At 36.6% G+C, this 13,062-nt stretch overlaps 1 protein-coding gene across 9 annotated transcripts in view; it reads right to left on the reverse strand.

Annotated features, from left to right (window-relative positions):
• Positions 1–13,062, reverse strand: part of CDK8 (cyclin dependent kinase 8) — a 204,856-nt gene that overhangs the window by 124,286 nt on the left and 67,508 nt on the right. For 8 of the 9 annotated variants that reach the window (XM_082435699.1, XM_082435697.1, XM_082435700.1 and 5 more), the window contains one exon: positions 1,670–1,727. The exons of the other annotated variant lie outside the window; for it this stretch is intronic. In XM_082435699.1, coding sequence (XP_082291825.1) covers positions 1,670–1,727 — 58 coding nt within the window. The remainder of the gene's footprint in view (positions 1–1,669; positions 1,728–13,062) is intronic. 9 annotated transcript variants of the gene reach the window in all.

Below are 13,062 nucleotides of genomic sequence, written 5' to 3' on the forward strand. Positions count from 1 at the left end.
TTTCACACGGTTTAATATATAGTGTGGTAATTCGGGCATGGACATTTATCCTAATAAACTGCCACCTTCTTATAGGCAAAAACTGTGTCTTTTTCATCTCTCTCCCCCTTTTAGCATCAAGTACAGTGTCATTACACATTGCTTTTGCCAAACACACGCTGAATGAACAATCACTATTCATACCACCTATTCGAAAATTTCAAGATTCATCCACCATTTGTTTAATTTTGCTCTCCTAATATACATTTTTAATGAAGTAGGCCCCAATCTAATCTACTTAATTATAGAGGTTAAAAAAAAAAAAACCACAGAAATTTGGCAAAGAATTAAAACCACGAGTCGGATTACTAAATAATGGTTTACAGAAGAACTAGTATTTCTTCTTAAATGTGAATACTTTAAGAAGTGTCCCCCAAACCTGCCAACATCATACATGTTACACAGAAGTATAATTCCAAACTAGATTATTTTTAACATATAAAATTCCCCTAAATCTTACAGTAAAGAACACATCTGTAAATACTGTTTGGCTGGGTCTTTTAGATTTTGCATGCTTTGAACTTACATTTGACTTTGATGCCACCAAGGTGGATTGGATGAAATCCTTTAAAAACACATGTAAGGTCTTAACAGGCATTTGATACTATGGTAAGCACTGACAGGGCCTGGTTCTCAAAGCAAGTCAATGACTAGGAACATTTCAAGGTGCGTCAAATGTTCGCAGTACTAAAACACTTGCAAAATTTATATCAAGAGTATTTCGAGAGTCTAATTAGAAGTAGAAAATGAGATTTGGGGAATTTATAGGGGAGGGTAGGGAAGAAGGGTTAAGAATACCTGGGTTTTTCTTTGTTGGTGAAGTGGTACAAATCAGCTGATAATTCTAATTCATATTAAATCTTACAATCAGAAATTCCTATTTACTTTGTTATATACTCCCATAAGCCTGCTGCTTTTAAATTAATATAATTTAGTTACTACATTTCTTCTATCCACACACAAAACAAACTAAATAAATGTGACAAACACAACTCGGAAATGACAATGAAAAAATAACCAGTTAGGAAAAATAAATCTAGTTCTATCCTTACAGGTTATCGGAGCAGGAATGGGTAAAATTTTGCATTGATACATAAGAAAACAGAGCTATTAGAAAACATGCCGAGGTAGAGAACGCTTGTTAATTTTTTCCCTTCAGGCAAAGGCTCATTAGAACCTACCCAGCCTCAGTGGTATCCTGAGTTTGTAATTCCTAATCTAGATGAGGCTAACAGAGGCATATGTCCTGATCTAATGTGGCTCAGGTAAACAGAACCGATGGTGTAATTACTAGTACACTGTATGCCCTTGTGACTAAAGGCAAGGCTGGCTTCTAACATGGATAGAAGCCACTCACCTCTATAGGCTATTTTTAATGAAAGCAAAATTTCTAAGAAACTTGCATGGCTTATTTTATAATTAGAACACTTCAGTCTCTAAAGATTGTCTGACACCTTTCAAGAGTGTGAAACATTTTTCACTTTTAACATATACTCTTTAGAAATGGCTTCGATCACATGGAACTATATGAATAAATGCATATTATTACAGCAAAAATTAGAAGTGATAAAGCTGCCTGCAAAAGTTTTAAAAGAGTGCTACACTGTGACTTATCAAAGATATAACATACCAATTTTTACTCTTCCTCGCTCAGGACCTTCACCCATAACTAAAATATTAGCAGGTTTCTGTGGAAACAAAATAGTGTTTTTTTTCAGTAGACAGTAGTGGTTTCTTTTAAATAGACAATATGCCAATATAACATAAATCCACCTTTAAAAAAACCACATTTACTCAAAAATTAAAATCAAACACAGGAAGTCACCAAAGAAACTTTATGTGTATATATGCAAAGCAATATGCAACTTCATGAAGGCCAAATATGGCAGTGCTTTTCTCCAGGCAGAGCTAAGGCTTTTCTTGGCCCTGTTATCAGTCTGCTTTCACTACTGCGGAACAGCTGGCAGAAAGTTAAAATGCTGTGCTTCCTTCTAACTCTTTCAGTTACATAAAATGTCCTGCAACTTCAAGGGAAAATGTATCTTCAAATATAATTTAACACTAAGCAGCAAGTTAATTATAGGGAAGGGACCACCTGATACCCTTTTTTGGAAACCGCACAGTATGTACCTATGTTTCAAATAAATTATAGAGAAATCAATTTAATAAAGTCTTTTCTAAATGAGTTAGCAGAGTAATAGGAATTTTCCATGACCTGAACATCTTTGAGGTTTTCATTTTTAAATAAAAAAGGAAGCTAACATTTAAAGTGAGATTTTACAAAAGTAATATTTCAAACAGTTCTTAAGTCTCTAAAAATAACAAGATTAACTGCCATCTAAAATCTATCACAGTGGTATCTACTATACTAACATATAAGGGTTGTCCCTCTTCAAGGAGGAGGAGAGAGGGAAAGGAGGAAGGGGCAGTCCCCAAACGTCTCTCAGGTTGCCACCCTGCCTTCCGCCTGGTCTGACTGCAGTTCTACCAGTCTGCTGAATAAAAGTGAAACCAGATCACGACGCCTTTCAAATACCCATCAAAGCAATCTTGGAATCAAATCAAAGATTTTAATGAAGGCTGTTTACAGTGGTAACCAATTCACAGGCTTCCCTGACCATATTTAATGACAGCCCCTATGCTATTACTGATAAAATGTAACTTACAGTATATTATTCTACCAACTACCAAAGATCAAAATTATTTTTTTATCCTCAGTGAAAAGACACTGCTGAAATGGTAGCACATACATTTCAAAGGTTGAAAATTCCTACAATTTTTAAGATGAGGAAACTAGGCACCAGAGCGAGTGCATGACTTGCCCAAGTATGATCAAGGAGATGGGGGTGGGGGGCAGTAGCAGGATGTGCCCGGTCTCTGAGCAGTGCAGTGCCCGTTCCTAATAGACCCTTCTGAAGGTAATTATGTAGCAAGCTTTAAATGGACGTGTATTACCATAACTATAATGTGTTGTTCAAGGAAATGTTTTCAGAATCTCTATCATCACACACACACTCCTGCCCACTGAGACAGCTGGTGAAGCACCAAAAGGAAGTGCAGCACTAACAATATTCCCTGTGAGCCACGTGGAGCTGCCAACCACAAACAAAGCTGCTCATCAGGGACACTGCAGAGCTCAGCCTGCTTCAGAGGAAACCAGGGCTCAGAGACTCGAGTGAAATGCCCACAGCAGGGGTGGCCCTCCAAGAGAAGAGGCAGCCCGTCTATCTGGCTGAGGGAAAGGCCAGCTCTCAGTCACAGTGTGGCTCAAGAGGGGACTTGATATTTGGGCTAGAACTCTCTTCTCATGGTTCATCAGGGCAGGACCTCCTAGACATCTCTTGAACCCCATTTTGATTCTCCTCGCGTCAATTCAGTCTTCTGTACTATTGCCAGGGTTACCTTCCTAAAAGACAAAGCTGATCACATCATCACTCCCTTGTTTAAAATCTTCCACAGTAACAGAGGAAATTATTAGGAAAACAGTGGAACAGAAAATTATATATAGACTGTGATTACAACTGGGTTAAAAAAAAGAAGTGTTGAGTAAGGACTAGAAAAACAAAAAAGGTTACAGTGACAGAGGTAGGGACGACCTTTTCAAAATTTCTTTGAATGCTCTTGTTGTGCTTTATTACTAAAGTATTTCACCTTCACATGGCCCCTCACCGCCTGTGAATAAGGTAGAAGTCTTTATGATGGAATGCCAGGCACCTGCAAGCTCTAACCCACTTATCTCTCCAGCCCCGCCTTCCACCACTCTCCTGCCACACATGTGTTTGCAGCGTTCTGTGACTAGACCTTACACAACTATGTCAGTGCTAGCCCGTTATTTCTACCATAAGAACTTTCCTCTGCACTACTTGGCAAAACCTGATTCTCCACGCCCACCCTCTAATGATGTAAGTAATACATGAATACACTCTGATTATAAACAATTCAAACTATGAGGCCACATACAGTTAAGAGTTAAAGACTCTTTTACCACCCATCACTCCTCCACCACATACCAAATCCCACTCCCTCCTCCAGAGTTACAAGCTGATTAACTGGCTTGCTGCGATGGATTTTTCTAGCACTTAAGTGCTCCTAAAAGATTACTTCCATATCTGGCAAAAGCACAAGCACACATGGGCATCACTTTCCTCCTTCTATTTTAGATGGAGTGGAAAAGCTCTCTCTCTCTCTTTTGCTTTCTTACTCATTCAGCAGCCGGACCCAGATCTGAGAAGCCCTGGGATGGGTGGTACTGGTCAGCCTGCTACTAGGCAAAGGGGGAAAAACTCCCTCTCTTGGTCTTCATTTTATTATAGACTCACTGGACTGGCCAAGTCCCAAGCTTGGGTTTGAGCATTGGTGAGGAACAGTTTCTCTGTCAAAGTCTTGCCTAGTATTAGGGTTTGGGGCCAAAGCTCCAGCTAATAATTAAAACTTGCTTTGCAAGACAACTCACTGCCTATCGCATGATCTGAAGTAGATCTTGGGGCCGAGAGTCACCACGCACACTTAAATTAGTGGATTTAAGTTCAGTTTGGGCATGCTATGTAGTCATAAACAAAAGAGAATGGTTTTAAGTGCTGTTTTAATAAAACTTTATAAACAATGAGTCCCTCCTCATGGTGTCTCCCATGGTGGTATCCGTATGCCCCAGGGCGTGATACTCTGATTTAGTAGACAAATCTCACACTAAATTTCTTTTGTGAATGTGGTCTAATGGAAATCTCAAGAGAAACTGGCAGAAAAGCCATAGACATCATGAATACTCTTGTCAGTATTTGTTTTGTTGCTTAATCAGTTTTAAGGAAGGCTTCAAAAGACTTGATGGATAATTTTTGTTTTCGTACTTAATGCCACATTGAAACAATATTATATTCTCCAAAAAGCTAATTTCTTTTCTTTCTTTTTTCAGTGGGAGAATTTGTTAGCAGTTTTAAGCTCTAGAGCCAAAGCATCCAAGTAACTGGTGATAATTCATGAAACAATCAGTAATAACCATGACTTTGGTAAATAGTCTGTGATCTTTCATGTGCCATCAGACATAATCACCTTAAAAAAACATACTTTGCTGGTGACATTTTGATGAGGCACATACTCCATTAAACTATTTGTTGCTATAGAGAGCAGAGGTCCAACATGACTTAAAAGTATTATAACATCATGATAACATCTTCGAGAATAGTTATCTTATGCACAGAAATGATTATAGAACACCCTTTACTGCCTGCTGAACAATGAAATAGATCAATGAGATACTTGTTTGAAGTGTAATTTGATTGTTTGAAACTACGCTAGCCTTCTCTTGCTTTATTTCTCCCAGAAAAAAACCTGTGTTTGTAATTAAAAGAACACGCCCTTGTTTTACAGTCTCATGGCTTTTCTTCTTGTTTTATGTTGTTGTGCTCCAAAAAAAAACCCCACTGACATTTCCTAAAGCAAGATGTCTGTGTTACAGAGATAACCACTCCTGTAGAGGCTTTCTGTTCTCCAGGCTCTGTCTCGATGGGAAACAGCACACTGATGATTCTGGCATACAGCAGGGACGGCAAAGTAGTTTCATTTAAGGGGCCAGCTCTGGTAGAAGACTAAGGACTGCACGGAGCTGCATCTTGAGAAAGACAGGAATTGGGCTGGTCCGGAAACTTCCATTACCAGTCAGAGGTATCTCACACAGGTACGGAAGTGCAGAACACTGGCATCTCTGTCAAGTTGACGACTTGTTATTCTAGGAGTAAAACCAGAGTCTTCATATTCACTAACGTTATCAAGGCAAAATGGAGACTCTGAGTCAACAAGAAAAGCTGGTTTTTAATGGATCTGTCTATGAAAAGAAGACAGGGATCCCTAAGAAACCACTGTTAAGTGCTGTTCTCCAAGATTTTTTCAGAACTAAACTTACACACTATAAACAACACAACCTGGTGGCACACTTTCTGGACACTCAATGACTTTGTTTCAGTTTGGTTGTTAATCATTTTGTACTATGACACATACTGATCTGTATCTCAAATGGCACATTTTCAGTTGACGTCTAATAGCTAAGAAAATATAATTCTGCTTTTACTTGTAGTTTTTTTTTATTGTGTTCTGAGAAATTAATATAGAATTTGTGTCTTTGTGAATACTTACCATGAATATCTTCATCTTCTAGTACACACTGAACTTTTCTAGACATACATTTTTAGCGAATGGTTTTTCTTTTTTTTTCTATTCTTTTTATTTTTTGGCTGTGCCACACGGCTTGCGGGTTTCTTAGTTCCCCAACCAGAGACTGAACGTGGGCCCTCGGCAGTGAAAGCTTGGAGCCCTAACCACTGGACCGCCAAGGAATTCCCAGTGAACGTTTATTTTAAAATGTTCTTTTATATAGCCCTAAATGCCAAGCAATTCTATTATATCACATTGCTTCATTCTATAATTTTTGCTCATTCTTTATTTAAAAAATTTTGTCAAAATCTGATTTGAAGAATGTCAAAGTACATAATTATATATTTCTATTTCCTTTTGTACAACTGCCAAATTGAACAAATCATAAGTTCTTTGGTGTATATTCATTATTTTAATCATTCTGCTGTTACAAAATATGTTTCAGTCTTCTGAAGTAAAATATACTTTATCTGATACTATAATTTTTTTCTATATTTGAACAGACACAGACTTTAGACCAATAGTTCTCAACATTTTTCTTCCCCTAAACATTTGAGGAATATAATAGACTTCTTCAGAAGATGAGGAAGTATGGTTAAATGGTTACGAACAGACTAAAAGAAAATCAAGGATGCTATCAGCTATTAGTTCTGTGACCTTCACCTCCATTTTCTCATTTATAAAATATGGATAAAAATAATGACAAGTTAGTGTTGCAAAGATAAATGTTACTAATGCACATAGAAGACTTAATACAATGCTTGATATATTAAAAGTCCAAAATATATTATAATGACAGCTAACACTATAATCTGTTAACAGTGACTCACAACTGAAGTGATTCTTAACTGAAGACTTCTGGGGGGCGAGGTACCCATTCATGATTGGATAATACCCCCAAGATGATTTTTCTACATCACCCTATGAGATGCCCCTAATTGTTTTTGATCACCTTTCTAGCTTCTAGTTACTTATGCCTTTTATTGATTAAAAAACTGTTTATTATTAGTAACAGCTTTTTAAGAATTAAAGTAATAAAAATAGACATTCTTGTAGAAAATTAAAATACAGAAAAGCACAAAGAAAGTAAAATTTACCTGAAACCTCACCTCACAGAGTTAGGTCATTACAAGTATTTTGGTGGACATAATTCCAGATTTCTCTATATTATTTACATTTATATAAATATCTTAGAAAGGCTCTTTTGATTCCTGTATTTGTTCACTCAACAGTGAACAAATAATAAATAAATGCATAGTACTATTGTAATGATCCTATTTTATTTAGCCTCCCCTATCACAGTTACTTAGGTTACTTTTAGACCAGAAAAGTTCCAGGACATTGTTAAATAATAGTGGTAACAGAAAGGTTAGAACAGAGAAGATAAGAGAAAAGGTAACAGAAAAGATAACAGCTGTTGATTTGGTATGTACACTTTTTGTGCTTAGAAGTTTCCTTCTTTCCTTATTTTTGTAAAGAATTTCAATCAGAAATGAATATTAAACTTCGTCAAACATTGAATTTTGCAAAAGTTTTATATTTATAACTATTGAGATAACCAGTGTTATTCTCTTAGCATTATTAATATGAATTCTGTTAACAGGTTTCCAAAGACTGAATCATCTTCACATTCTTGAAAAGAACTTCATTTACTTGGAGCATAGTAATATTCTTTTAACATTCCTCTGGATACTATTTGCTAATATTTTATTTAGGATATATGCATAAATATTTATACATGACACTGATCTACTATCTTTATTAGGTTTGTGTCAGTGTTATGCTTTCTTCCTACAAAGTTACTAAGGAAACTTTCTTTCTGGAACAGTTTATATAATGCAGGATTAACTGTTGCTTCATGGTTGAAGCAACTGTGAAAAAATGTGCATTTGTTACATGTTTTTAGAGGTAGCCCTGTGACAAATGTCTTTAAGTCTTCCATAGTTGCTAGTCTATTTAGTTTTTCTACCTTTACCAGGGTCAATTACGGTAATTTGTATTTATTTTAAAATGTTTATTCTATCCAGGGTTTTGTAGAACACCAGAATAATTTAACAACTATTAAAGAAATTTAAATGGTAGTCAAAAATCATCCATCCTAATTTCAATGCACCAGAATCAGTTTTACAGATGACTTTTACCAACCTTTCAAGAATAAGTAATTCCTATATTATACAAGCTATTCCAGAGACTAAAATCATTTTCTGAAGCTAGTATAATCATGATAACAAAAAAAAGTGTACAAACAGAAGATTACTGACCATCTTCACTTGAGAATATAGACACAATAAAGTACTGGCAAAGGGAATCCAACAACAACTGGAGAAAAAAAAATCAAAACCAAGTAGGGCTGATCCCACTAAGACAAGGATGGGTCAACATTAAAAATGAAATAAAACCTTATAAATGTAAGCTACCATATTAACAGATTAAAGGAAATAGCCATATGACCATCTCAAAAGATGCAAGAAAAGCATTTAATAAAATCAATTCTTGATTTAGAAACAAACAACTTAATTGGATATAGAAGGGAACATTTTTAGCCTGATAAAAGGTATCTACCAAAACCCTAGAACAAACATCACACATAATGATGAAACTTAACAATTCTTATTAAAGACAGAAAAGCAGTTACCTCAATCATTTGCCACTGCACTAGTAATTAAGTCCTAGCTACTTACCATTACCAAATGTCAAGGGGAAAATGCACTTTATGCATTTTTTTTACTTTCCTTTAAAAATTTTAATATTTCTGTAACTGGGTTATGTCTTATAACTTCCATGGTATGACAGTTGAGTTGCCAGCATGTTTTCTATCTTACTGATACATACAACAATGCTGCAGCTTTCAGCTCTCCAGTCTCTGCAGCAAGAAGACATAATAAATGTTCAGGACAGATTCTGAGTATACCTGCCTCACAAGTAGGAGGCTACCGAGGAACTTCAGGTAGGGGAATGACACGGTGTGATTTGCTTTTTAGAGCGATCATTCTGATTGCTATGTAGATACTGGACCACAGGAACATAAGACTGCAAGTAGGGAAGATTCACTTGGACATTTTTTCAGTAATCCAGATACCATGGATTAGAACAGTAGTGACAGAAACGATAAGAAGCAAAGTCAAGAGGCAGTAAGTGGACTGCAGAAAACTCAACCGTGTGAACCGTGTGAACTGGGGGGTCAGGCTACTGTAGGGTTAATGAACAGGAATTCACGAATGAGCACGCCTGGAAGTCCACCTGGAAAATCCAAATCCACATCCTGGCAGCGAGGGGTTTTGGAATCTCCCTGTTAGTCGGCACCTGTTCATTGGACTGACCCAGAGACACTGAGCTAGGAGGACTCCAGAATCCCTGCTAACCTGCTCTTCCCTTCATGGCTCTCTTCCCACAGCTGTTTCTCCCTGAAAACAAGCACTACAGGTCACTCTTATTCGAGAAAAGACACTGGTCAGAGGACTGGGACCAATGCCAACTGCGCCACCTTCAAATCTCAGTTACAGGACGTCTTACTGTAGTTCAATCTGAGACCTGTTTTGAAGGTAGCATTGATAAGAATCCAGTTATTCAATCAATAAATATTTATTGTGCAGCTAATATGTGCTACTCTGGGTAATAATGATACAGCAGTAAACAAAATGGATAAAGTTCCCGCCCCTAAGGTACTTATTCATAGTTCTAGGGCAACGTGATGATCGACTGAAGTAAGATGCATTTACTGAACATTTACTATGTGCCAGACAGTCCTAATACTTCAGATGACTCTCTATCAAAGAGATGAAAAGACGGGTCTGGCTCCATTTTATGTTAAAAAAAGAGAAAAGGTACCAATGTACGTGACTTAAAACTCAGATAATCCTCTACTTCTAGTCAATTTTCAGGATTACTCAAAGATATTATCTTACACTCCATTTTTTTAAAAGGCTCAATTAAATTATTTAGAATATCTGTTCTTGATTGGTGAGAAATCTGACTTAAAAGATTCCAGCATTGTGCTGATAAAGTGTCTGAAAAGACTCAGACTCTAAGGAAAAGTAGATTAGAAGCAATATGCAAACTAAATAACATAATATTTTTATAATCAACTTGTAATCTGCCCATATAAGCAGGTACGATATTTGCAGCTGTGCTATTCAGTAAAATTAAGTAGACCACTTTTTCATTATTTACAAACAATAGAACACAGTTCACTGTGTATGCTCAACATCAATATCAAAATTACACAAACGTGGCACATATCAAGAAATCAAATGGACTGTTTACAAACAATCAAATACTTCCAAGAAAGAAAACTGCCCAATTGGTCATTTAAGTAAATATACTATAGAATAAACACAATTCATTATGTTAACTAAAATTAATGCAAACCTCATTTAAGTTCGCCTTAACCCATTCTTATCAATAAAACCTATGTTTTATCTTCAAGCCTAAATTTTATGACCGCAATTTTATATGTTTTACTAGTTATACAATTAGACAAATAAGAAAATCAGAGTAAATCCTTGGAGATTTATTTATTTTCATTTACTCCCAGTAAATGAAGCAAATCTCAAGTAATAAGCAGTGATTAAACCTGACAGTCACAAAGCATTTTTCTTCAAAAGAGCTCTGTTGTAAAGAAACATGCTTAATATATTCCCAACACTCATTTCAAGGAAGCGAAGCACAGAGAAGGGGCAACAGCAGTTACAACAGAGGCCAAGAACGCAGGCTCCTTTCTTCCCAGCTGGTCAATTATTTTGTTGCTTTGCCTCTTTCAGCATTTGGACAGTGGCAGGGTCCTTTCTGCCTTTTTCTTTCTTTTTTTTCTTTTTCTTTTTTCTTTTTTTTTACCCTGAAGAAGGTACTGTCCTCTTTTTTTAGGCAGAAAAAAAAGTGTATGCATGGCTTTTTTTTTTCTTAATAGCAATCATCCTCTACCATAAAATAAATACACTAAACCACACTGAATATTATGTGTGAACTTTTAATAAAGACTAAATAGAATCTTCCTCCGTTTCCTTCTATATAACAATAATATATGTTAACTGCAAACTATTCAGACAATTTAGAAAGGTATTAAAGGAGGAAGGTGAAATTTGCCCGAAATTCTCCTACTCGTAAATAAACCCTACTTAGAAAAACATATTTCCTACAGGGCTACAGCTATTCAAAATGATTTTATTATCAATGTCAAGAAATTTGCATAAAACATTAAAGTACTTACAATTTGGGACAAAGTGTTTTCTAAAGATTTGACTACTTTTTTTTCCTTGATGTTCTCTTTTCCTAACCATATCAAGTACCTTTTGGGAAACAGTCTAGTGCAGCGACTTTCAAACCTTTTTGAACACAACCCACAGGAAGAAAATCACTTAATATTGCATGACCATATTCACATATACACACGTATAACTGAAACAAAAGTTTCATGAAACAATAATTTCCCTCAAGACATATGATGCACTCTGCTATTTTCTCTATTCTACTCTACTCCATTAAAAAAATAAAAAGGCTGGTTGTGTTGTGTGATTTCCCAACTCACTTATGGCTTTTACAACCTGCAATTTATAAAAAATCATAGATCTAGAGGAAAAATTCCCTAAATTCAGTGACCCAGCTTTGAAAACAGTTCTCTAAGTAACCAGAATCAGGTCACTTAATCTCTTTCCTTCTGAGTCTTCCACTTATTGTACAGAGCTCAACAGTCAATAAGAAAATGCATCTAGGGAGATGAGCTTGGTGCTTTGTGTCGACCTAGAGGGGTGGGATAAGGGAGGGTGGGAGGAAGATGCAAGAGGGAGGGGATATGGGGATATATATATATATATATATATATATATATATATATGTAGAGCTGATTCACTTTGTTATACAGCAGAAACTAACATAACACTGTAAAGCAATTATACTCCAATAAAGATGTGAAAAAAAAGAAAGAAAATGCACCTAAAAAACCCCAACAAACCAACTAACCGTATCACTGTGAGCAAACTTTAGTATTAGTAAGCAAAACTAATAAACCAGGCAATCTTTCACTCAAGAAGAATCAGATCCAAAACACCCCAATAATTCATCATGTTATCATCAATACATAATTAGGTGCCTTCCTAAAGTAGGCCCTGTGAAACTGAGTTTGAGTCGATGGCTCACTCCAAGATTTTGACTGTATTGCTAGGAAACCAACTCATCCTTCACCAAACAGCTAAAACCCCACCAAGTGACTCCAAGTTACCCAGTATAATTAAAATAAACTGCATGGCAGCGGCACTATCAGATTTTTTTTTTATTAAGTCAGATTAAAGCTCTGAAATAGCTCCAGCATCTTTTAAATACGTTTATGCAACGGCCCACTGGGCTATGTCACATCACATACTACACATGATAGCACATCCCCACTGGGATACTCCGAAGGAAATCTCTACAAAGATTTATTTTCTAGGAAATTTTACTATGGCAAAAAACCACACAAAAGGGCTTCCCTGGTGGCGCAGTGGTTGACAGTCTGCCTGCTAATGCAGGGGACACGGGTTCGAGCCCTGGTCTGGGAAGATCCCACATGCCGCGGAGCAACTAGGCCCGTGAGCCACAACTGCTGAGCCTACGCGTCTGGAGCCTGTGCTCCGCAGCAAGAGAGGCCACGATAGTGAGAGGCCCGCACACCGTGATGAAGAGTGGCCCCCGCTTGCCGCAGCTGGAGAAAGCCCTCGCACAGAAACGAAGACCCAACACAGCCAAATAAATAAATAAATAAATAAATAATAATTAAAGGTGCTAATATTAAAAAAAAAAAAAAAAAACCACACAAAAAAACAAAGAGCCTATTTTGCGGTCAAATGCTCTGCCACTGAGCTATACCACTGCCCCCCCCCAAAAAAACTATTTTGAATTGGTTTAGGG

This window comes from Balaenoptera physalus (assembly GCF_965194825.1).
Source record: "Balaenoptera physalus genome assembly, chromosome: 18".
Taxonomy (NCBI): domain Eukaryota; kingdom Metazoa; phylum Chordata; class Mammalia; order Artiodactyla; family Balaenopteridae; genus Balaenoptera; species Balaenoptera physalus.